At 40.3% G+C, this 9,690-nt stretch overlaps 2 protein-coding genes across 3 annotated transcripts; both read left to right on the plus strand.

Moving 5' to 3' along the window:
* The first annotated feature begins 667 nt into the window (after positions 1-667).
* ctss1 (cathepsin S, ortholog 1) lies at positions 668-5,951 on the plus strand. The gene is made up of 8 exons (XM_069681588.1): positions 668-694; positions 1,856-1,979; positions 2,079-2,201; positions 4,193-4,345; positions 4,422-4,646; positions 4,811-4,976; positions 5,219-5,324; positions 5,437-5,951. Exons 2-8 carry the CDS (start codon positions 1,857-1,859, stop codon positions 5,534-5,536), a joined length of 996 nt encoding a protein of 331 aa, XP_069537689.1. The 5' UTR covers positions 668-694; position 1,856; the 3' UTR covers positions 5,537-5,951.
* Positions 5,952-7,114: 1,163 nt separating this feature from the next.
* Positions 7,115-8,902, plus strand: LOC138608988 (cathepsin S-like). Of its 2 annotated transcripts, none has more exons than XM_069681589.1 (7): positions 7,115-7,234; positions 7,445-7,567; positions 7,755-7,901; positions 8,005-8,229; positions 8,317-8,482; positions 8,613-8,715; positions 8,803-8,902. In XM_069681589.1, exons 1-7 carry the CDS (start codon positions 7,115-7,117, stop codon positions 8,900-8,902), a joined length of 984 nt encoding a protein of 327 aa, XP_069537690.1. The 2 variants fall into 2 exon arrangements, with proteins under 2 accessions (XP_069537690.1, XP_069537691.1); XM_069681590.1 differs by having other exon boundaries at positions 8,005-8,220.
* Positions 8,903-9,690: the final 788 nt, after the last annotated feature.

Raw genomic sequence — 9,690 nt, forward strand, 5'->3', positions numbered from 1 at the left:
GGGAACCAACCCCAACCTCCAATACATAAAAAAATAACTTTTATTCCCCATTTATAAATTATTTTAGTCTGAATCTGAAGAGCTTCAATTGTGCAAAGTTTCTTTTCCTGTAAAAGTCAAAAATACCTGCAGCTGTCTGCACAAACTGAATCTGATGCAGACAGCTGTGACCAGGTCTGCCATGGGAGAATTTCAAAAACGCACTTGGAATAAAATGATTAACATTTACATTTTGATGGTCATAGGTCACTGTTACACTCAAAAAACTATACAATTTCATAAGTCAAGAATTCATGCACAATTAACGACATCATCTCACACAAATATGATGAAATAATGAAGTGATTGCATATCCTATCTCAAAGGTCTGTTTGGCTCGGTTTCTTTTCTCATCACATGTATTTTACTCCAGAATCAGTTTCATTTTTGTGTATTTCAAGCATGAAACCTTTGTCACTTTCATGTCTGGTAGTAGAGGAGTATTTTTGGCCTCTGCAGCTGTTTGTAAATTAGATTCACATGACAAACCAGTGACTAGACGCTCTGAAAAACAGAGTTAAAATGAACTGTGTGTGTGGGTGAGGAAACTTCTCTATACTTCCTCTTTTTAAGTGTGAAGGTTCTCTAGTCCGTTAAAAAGGGTGCAATTTCTCACCAGGACACACAAACACCCTGCTGAACATTCTGCAACAAGGTAAAGCAGCTCAATATTTCTTTTTATCTATAGTAATGAATTTCAAATGTTCATTGATTAAATGCTTTAATGCTCAAAGGTGCAGCATACTGTATAGTTTAGATGAACAGGGCTTAAAGAGGGTAGAAAAGATTTACTAAAGGAAGTTCAGAGATTACAGTGAAACAAGTTCTCTATTTTCTGCGAAAGAAAACTTTTAATAATATCTTTTGCATCTGCTCTCAAAGGTCCTGCTTTCCTGTTCAATAGTGTTGTGGTTGTAGATTAGACTAGGTGTGCACATTAGCAACATTAACAGTCTTTAAAGAGATTGATGTGTTAATTACACTGCAGAAAGATTTCTGAAAGACGGGGATACAGGGACTGATGTTTTAGTGCATTTCATTTGTAAAAAAAAAAAAAAAAAAAGAATACTGCTTGTTTCACAGTGTTAAAATGATCTTACTGGTTGGTGCAGATTTTGATACATTTGGCTTATAACCAAGCTTACATACAGTATTTGTAGGAATTGGGTTAAAATAGAGCTGTAACTCACAATAAGTTTCTTAATCAATCCATGCACATAGCTGCACGAGCATCGGGCTGGGGGAAAAGGGGGCTGAGTACGCAGGGTCCTGTGAGAAGACACATGAAATAAAAGCGGTGGATGTGAGAGGGCTTTTCACAGGGCCCTTGCATGGCTGCAGGTGTCTTAGGGGTTTTAAGTTTACATTCTACATTAAACACTTTATTCTTGGCGGACATTTTTCTCTAGTATTTCTAGTAAATTTGATGACTTAAAGGTCAAAAATGTAGATTCAGTATTATACGACCACGAGGCAAAGCATTTGGAAGATAATGCTGCGATAAAAAGTCATCAGAAAATCATTCGATAGTTAATAAAGAAGAAAAAATTAAAAGGCATGTTTGAGACTGTATTTGTGGTGTCTGCTCAAACATTTCTGGGGGACAGAAAAAGCACATCATATGCGATCTGGTATCAGTAAGAGACGTGGTAAGTAAGAATATGGAACTAGTGCTAGTCAGTTAATACAGTGCAAGTGTGGCAGTCAGTATAGAGTACATACATTTTGTTAAACCAACAGTCTAAAAGCTTTACATTACTAACTTCCTCTTACACAAAAAAAGTAGCTGTGTATCAGAATTGTTTTTTACCTGCAGGATGCACGTTTTGTGCGCGACGTTGATACTGGCCTCTCTGGATTTCGGCCACTCTTCTTCTTCCGCCTTAAATAAAGTGTGGGAAGAGTGGAAAATTAAACATCGCAAGGTTTATGATAATCAGGTAGGACTGTGAAAACCTCCATCTCTCTCTCTGTCATCACACACACACACACATATAGACACACACCGTCAGATCACTGAGCCAGTGTTTGTGTTTCAGGCTGAGATCGTTTTCAGGAGAGCCGTTTGGGAGAAGAACATGTTGTCGGTGTTGAGACACAATCAGGAGGCCTCAGCGGGAAAACACAGCTTCACAATGGGACTCAATCATCTGGCTGACATGGTACCAATCTGCTCTACTGAAACTGTGTTTTCACTCTGCTGCTCAGGAAATAGGATGTCTAAACTTGACGTTGAACTCCCAACAGAAAGACATGTCTTGAATATGAATCTAGTCATGGAAAAACCTGCACAGAGATTTAGCCGTGCAGACTATTTTATAACTCCATGTGTTTCCAAAAAGCTGCCCCTTTTAAACATCGGTTGCTTGAATCATATTACGGATGATTAATGATGACCGAGGGAGGTTTTAAGGAGGATAGCAGTAAAAACTTTTGCTGATGTTCGGCTGTGGGTTGCAGTGGGTGTGAACTCTGCAACGGAAACCTTAACCAGGGCAGCAAAGTCAGAAAGTCACAGAGTTGTTATCCGCCTCTGCTGCCCCCGAGCTCTTTACAATTATACTTGTTGTTGTATCAGCTACGACCTGCAGCGTCCTCCCTTAGCAACACCGTGGTAACAGATGCTAAATGCATGACTTTTGTTAACTAAAATCAAGAACCTCAAATTTGAGAACTGTTGCATACACACTATGACTCACAGCTCAGCAAAGTAACATAATAATAACAATAAATGACCCCTCTGTGGCACAACAGGAGACAAATAACTATTCAAGATCAAGGTATTTACTGTCAAACAGAGTGCTCATGCCCTTTCTTGAGGACAGAAATGTATGAGAGCGTCCTCTGGTGGCAAAAATAGGCATGACAAACACTATTCTGAACATTATTCCTCATTATGTCCCCTAACTGGATCATTATCCCTCCCAGAACTGCAGACACATGCTTGACATTACAACACTGCATTCACACTCACTGACATCTGCTAGTGAAAGATGCATGTCACTGACTGACACTGTTAATCTGCATTTAAAGCTGCACCCTCTGCTGCTTCATTTAAACCCCAACCTATAGAGCGGCTGTAATCTTGTTTTTTACCATCTGATTAATTTAATCCAGTATGGCTGCTGCAATCTGGAAATTCAGGACATACAGTTCATCTGGGAATGCCAAAAAAAGTTACATAAAAGGTTTGTGTACATGAAAACTGGGACAAAATGTCTGGATTGGAAAGGAGATCTAATAGACTTGGACAAAAAGCAGAGAATGAGAGAACAGTATGTCCCAGAGGACAACATGTAAAAAATGCCTTCGAGATAAATAGAAGGACGGATGAAATGTTCTTAAATTGTTTCGAAAAAAAGTGAGACGGTGTGATCCATAAAACTATGATGAAAGTCAAATTCGACACCAACTGGTGATAAAAAATTAAAGCTGGATTTGTGGTCGACTTTTTAGTCTAATTTCCTGAGGGCAGAAGATCAGATTTAATCAGATCCAGAGGAACTTGTGGTTCATTTTTTGATTGTGTTGCTGAGGCAGAGGGACACTGTGTGTAAAATAAAACTTCTTCAAAGATGTGACACTGAAAGTAACTTTTTCATTTAAATAAATGTCTGTTACGTCACTATCTATCGCTGAATGAGGTAACACAATGGTGATTGAGCCTATGGCCCACTGATGAAAGCCTTTGCATTTGCAGTATTACAGACTGGGTGTCTGTGGCGACTTTCGCAGAAAAATCACAAGCGGCGCCCAGTTAGTGACCCGTTTTCCATCACCCAGCAGTGGTTGGTCTGCCAGAGAGGGTAGGCGGAGCTAAGCGGTGTTGCGAGTAAACAGTACTCTACTATGGCTGAACAAACAAAGAAAAGATACAACTTCAAAAATAAGTGACAACCAGAGCGAACCGTGGACGTCACACATGCAACACTGTCTGGATATCTGTGAAGAGTGCTCCCGCAATTACCGTTTATCGCCATAGGTGCCGCCAATGAGAACGAAACTGAGATCTTCACACAAAACATTAAGCTGCAGCAAATACACGATATCGGATATCGCAATGTTAATTGTGGTATAAATTAGTAAGAGAGCTGCTGTGAAGAGGTCATCACAAAGATTTGACCTTAATTCCATGCATTTCTTTTCTGTAAAGACAGCAGAGGAGATCAATGAGAAGCTGAACGGCCTGAGGGTCGAGGAGCCGGGTAACTTCAGAAATGTCACTTTAAAGGAAGCTAGTGTCGTATCAATACCTCAGAGTGTGGACTGGAGGAAGAGCGGCCTGGTCAGCCCCGTCCAGAACCAGGTAAACAAAGATTTTAGACGAGAACAATCTCATAAATAATCAGTGTGACAATCATAATAATTATTGTTCTATTTAGGGGATGTGTGGGTCCTGCTGGGCCTTCAGCTCTCTGGGAGCTCTCGAGGGTCAGATGAAGAAGCGGACAGGCTCCATGGTTCCTCTGAGTCCACAGAACCTGGTGGACTGCAGCACCACGGATGGAAACCACGGCTGCAGAGGAGGATTCATTTCTAAAGCCTTCGGCTACGTCATCCGCAACCGAGGCATCGACTCTGAGAGCTTCTACCCCTACGAACACAAGGTCGTCCGCAGAATTTGCTGCTGTCAAATTATATAAAGATCGACCCTATCGATATTTACCAACATAACAAATCAAAACACATAACTTCCATAAGATCCGTTTTAAGAAGAAAAACATCTTAAAATGAATAATATTTACCTGTGTGATTAAACTTCTTTTTGCAGAACGGGAAATGTCGTTACTCTGTCACAGGAAAAGCCGGCTACTGCTCTGACTTCCACATCCTCCCTCGTGGCGACGAGAAGACTCTGCAGGCCGTCGTGGCATCAGTGGGTCCGGTTGCTGTGGCCGTGAACGCCATGCTGAAATCTTTTCATTTCTACAGAGGAGGTGAGGATGGAGGCAGAGAGAGGTCAAATAACGAGCGGTGGGTCGGTACTGAAGCTGTGAACTCTGATATTGGTTTCAGTGGTGGTATGTTGGCAGTGAATAAAAGACGATGAATTAGAATTATAGTCACACATGGCATTAACATCCAACTTAAGTGTTAGATATCAGGGGTAAATCAGGGGTAATACCACTCTGTTATCTAACTGTTTTTTTCTGTATTAACACTTTAATGTGTCTTTCAGGTTTATACAACGTACCCAACTGTAACCCCAGGTTCATAAACCACGCCGTCCTGGTTGTAGGTTACGGCACAGACGGAGGACAAGACTTCTGGCTCGTGAAAAACAGGTGACTTTGTCTCTTCTGACTACAGCTGTTCATGTTACCACACATGTAAAGACTGAAAACTGTGACTTCAAATGTATGACCAATTAATATGTTACTGTTTTTGTTATTCTAGTTGGGGAACTGCGTGGGGAGAAGGAGGCTTCATTCGAATCGCCAGAAACAAGAATAATCTCTGCGGCATTGCCAGCTTTGCAATCTATCCAACGATGTGAAAATTAGCTAGACCTTGTTACTTAAACGAAATTTAAGTTATTTAGTTTAATATCAGAGATAAGTGTTTGTTGTTTCATGTTTAATAAGACCTGCAGACGTCCTGAAATTCAAAAGTACATTTAAAAAAGTGTTTCAAAAAATCCAATTTGAAGTCATTGTGTATATGAAATTTGCTCTACAGTTTGTTTTGTATACTTGAAGTGTTTATCTAAATATTAATATCTAAATGTCAGCTTAGCTTCTGGTGTGTTTAAGTTCAAACTTACAGAAAATGTTTGAGGTAATAGGAATACAGTACCTCTTATCTATTTGTAAAAAAGCTAATGGAATTTAATTATCATCCTTACTTTTTTTTTTTTTTTTTTACAATTTTATAGTGGAGGTTATATTGTTAATAAAGTTTTTTAAATAAACGATGAATGAAAATAAGAAACCTTTTGTACAATGGAATTCCATTGGTCTTGGTGGACAATGAAAAGGGTTATCAGTCACAAAAGTGGTTGTACTCGGGTTGTATTAGTTAAAACCAGTTCCACATATTTAAGTGAAATATATTTAAGTATTTTCAAACTGAATTTCTCATTATTTCAAGAGAAACGACTTCAAGGATAAAGGCTAACTAGCTAGTTTTGCTGATGTACATTTAGCTAACCGCCCACCTCTTTCTCCACTATGAGACTATTTTGGACTGTCAGGCTCAACTTTAAGATTCCTTATAGTAAAAGCTTATTCTTAATCTGTCCGGCCAACAACTTTACTGTTTTGTTTATGGTTTCAGTGAAAAATCTTTTAAAATTTAATTCATTGTACATTTCTGCTCAGCACCATACAGCAGACAGACACAGCTAGCAACTAGCTTGTCAACACAGTGTAGCATTTAAGCTAGGGGCCTGATACTTTCCTTATAAGTTGGTGAAGACCAAAAACAGAGTCTAAAGTGATTAAATATTGTACTTACAATCGTCACGTGGTCAGAAAAAACGACTTAAATGATTGGTAGTGTTATTTGAGTGATAGTTACTTGAGTGATAGAAGCAGCTGCTACTTAAAGTGAGATGTTTATTTGTCAGTGTTGTGCTTCCACCGCCCCCATGTGGCCAAAAAAACGGGTTAGTGAGGGTTTAATGGTTTAATGACTTGCAGGTGTGCAGTCAGTGAGCATGCTGATAAATAGAGAGACTCCTTCAGGTTTTGCATGGACTCTCCCCTGGCCATCTGCTCAGGTAAGTCACATTTTAGCATCTCTGTCATCAAGTGAGGATGGTTACTAACATCTTCAAGTTAAATTGAACATGCATGTTTTTCATTTGTCAAATGTTGCCTAAACATCTTTTGCTCTAAAAAAGCCCTACTGAATTAAATATTTTGAAACGTACACTTCACTAAAGCATTGGTTTAGTCAGGGTTTTTCTCCCACGACTTCTTGATCTAATCCAAATCAGCTGGTAGAGTATTAATGAGGGCTGCTGCAGCTGGCTGCTCAAAGCATGAGTCAGGCCTTTTAGTTTGATGTGGGAAACTAATAAGACACTTTTGCTGACTCTGTTTAATGTCAACTTCTTTTCCTTGATAGAGAAATGTTTTTGACCGTGCTTTTCACCACCCTGTGTGGGTTCTCGGCAGCCGTTGTGAGTACAGAGTTGGATCGACACTGGGAGCTGTGGAAAAAAATGCATAACAAAGTTTATTCTAAAGAGGTAAAGCTAAAGTCTTTAATCTAACTGTGAATGCTAAGTATTCGTGCATTTAGAATGCAACTAATGGCCAATAAACCAAGTTGAATTCAGTTTATGCATGGAGAGTTGATTTTTAACTGTTAAATCATTATACCTACCAAAGTTTACCTTATTTTTCTGTGGATGGACAAACTGAAAGTTGTGTGGTTCATGTTGATGCAATTTTTCCAGCTTGAGGAGCTTGGTCGTAGGCGGATTTGGGAAGAAAACTTAGAAATGATTAATGTCCACAACCTGGAAGCCTCCCTGGGATTACACACCTATGAGCTGGCAATGAACCACCTGGGAGACCTGGTATGTAGTCCATCATCACCCATTGAATTATCATTAAAACTATGTGCTCTTTACAAAGGCTGCACTGATTATTTTCCCTAGTGACTTTGGTATACAGTGTCTCGGGTGACAAAATAGTTTGTCCTTACCGGACACATCCTCACATTGCTGTTGAATGCAGAGAATTGACTGGTGTGTTCATTTGTAGACAAATGAGGAAATCACTGGCACGCTAACAGGCACCATCGTGCCTCCTAACCTGGAGAGAGGTCCTAACAGTGTCAAGGTCAACAACTCTCTACTGTCATCTGTGGACTGGAGGGATGAAGGCCTGGTAACTGAGGTCAAAATGCAGGTGAGGTTACAGTAAGCCATAAACATTGCTATACTTATGGGACTAGTTTTTCTGATGTCTTAAAAATGAAATGTTTGATTTCTATTAAACTTTTTTCTTTCAGGGTTTGTGTGGCTCTTGTTGGGCCTTCAGTGCAGTTGGAGCTCTAGAAGGGCAACTCAAGAAGTCCACAGGTGTCCTGGTGTCTCTCAGTCCTCAGAATCTGGTGGATTGCTCCATAAGATACGGCAACCACGGCTGCAACGGCGGCTTCATGTCAAACGCCTTCGAATATGTCATTAATAACCAAGGCATAGATTCTGACTCGGCTTACCCCTACGTCGCCCGGGTGAGCTTCAGAGAAAATGGTGTTTCTGTGGTTAAACCTTGAAGATTAACTCCTGACAAACTCTCTTGTACATCACTTTTCTTTCAGCGTGGTCAATGCAAGTATAACCCAAAGAATCGGGCTGCTAACTGCTCAGGCTACGGCTTCTTACCAGAGGGGGATGAGTTTGCATTGAAGGCAGCTCTAGCTGATATTGGCCCCATTTCTGTAGCCATTGATGCTTCCAGGCCAAAGTTTGGCTTCTACCGTCATGGTGAGCTTTAAGGCTAATACCTCTTTAAAAATGGTACCCAAGTTAAAAGTTGGGTGAGGAAGTAAGTTCTTCATGTCTGGTTACAACTTTAGCTCAGTTTGCTTTTAATTTCTGTTTTGTGCTTCCACAGGTGTGTACCGAGACCACACATGCACCCACAACGTGAACCATGGTGTACTGGCTGTGGGCTACGGCACTGAGAGAGGACACGACTACTGGCTGGTCAAAAACAGGTGAACTGTTCAACCACACTCTGCAGAATATACATTTTTAAAGTCCCTTTTATCTTTGGGTTTTATGATGCAAGTATTTCCTTGCAGTTGGGGTGTAAACTATGGAGATGAAGGCTACATCAAGATGGCGCGTAACAGAAACAACCAGTGTGGCATCGCTCTCTACGCTTGTTACCCCATCATGTGATCAGCAGATGGTTCTTGTTTTGAAAGTACATTTTAAATAAACAGTTTGATCCTGAACCTGAGTTTCAGTTTTATTCCAAGAGGTGAAACCTTGTTTCTCTCAAGGCTAAAGTCCTACCTGACAATGACTGCAGCTTCTTTCAGAAGTTTTCACTCAAGTGGCATCATGGCTGCAAAGTTGAGTTCAATTCATGAACAAGACTACAAGTAAAAGTCAATGCGCTAAGAAGTCAGCTGAAAGGTTTCACAAACCATTGGGAGAGATCCGGTTGTCTAGGTCAACTCTTTCTACACTGTCTGATAGTTTGTATAGCGCCAAATCATAACCAGTTATCTTGAGACACTTTACAAAAAGAGCAGGTCTAGACTGACTCTTTGTCATGTTATTTAAAGAGGCCCAGCATGAATCACCATGAGTAGCACTTAGCAATATTCGGCACATTAGCAAGGAACAACTTCCTAACAGGCAGGAACCTCAAGCAGAACCAGACTCATGTTGAACAGCCATCTGCCTCGACTGGATGGGCCGAAAATGGGATAGAAGATGATGCAGGATAGAGACAGGCAAAGAGAGCAACAACATATGTCCTTGTAACAACAACAGACACATGCGTATGGTTACAATGCCAATAATAGCGGTAGACTAGGGTGAAGATTAGCTAAATAAATTGGCGAGAGAAGCTGAGTAATGATAAAGGCTGTATTAATGGTAATTGTAACAGTTGAAGTCAACAGGTCTATTCGCGTTAGCAGCAACAATGATACTAGGGGGAAGACTGTTAGTAGTTG

This window comes from Semicossyphus pulcher, unplaced genomic scaffold, assembly GCF_022749685.1.
Source record: "Semicossyphus pulcher isolate SPU_LCO1_2020_fin unplaced genomic scaffold, fSemPul1.0.p SCAF_5, whole genome shotgun sequence".
Taxonomy (NCBI): Eukaryota; Metazoa; Chordata; class Actinopteri; order Labriformes; family Labridae; genus Semicossyphus; species Semicossyphus pulcher.

Coding starts and splice junctions, on each gene's coding strand:
- ctss1 (XM_069681588.1), top strand. CDS start 1,857: ATGCACGTTTTGTGCGCGACGTTGATACTGGCCTCTCTGGATTTCGGC. Junction 2,202..4,192: donor TCAATCATCTGGCTGACATG/GTACCAATCTGC, acceptor TTTTCTGTAAAG/ACAGCAGAGGAGATCAATGA. Junction 4,977..5,218: donor TTTTCATTTCTACAGAGGAG/GTGAGGATGGAG, acceptor TGTGTCTTTCAG/GTTTATACAACGTACCCAAC.
- LOC138608988 (XM_069681589.1), top strand. CDS start 7,115: ATGTTTTTGACCGTGCTTTTCACCACCCTGTGTGGGTTCTCGGCAGCC. Junction 7,902..8,004: donor TAACTGAGGTCAAAATGCAG/GTGAGGTTACAG, acceptor TTTTTCTTTCAG/GGTTTGTGTGGCTCTTGTTG. Junction 8,716..8,802: donor TACTGGCTGGTCAAAAACAG/GTGAACTGTTCA, acceptor ATTTCCTTGCAG/TTGGGGTGTAAACTATGGAG.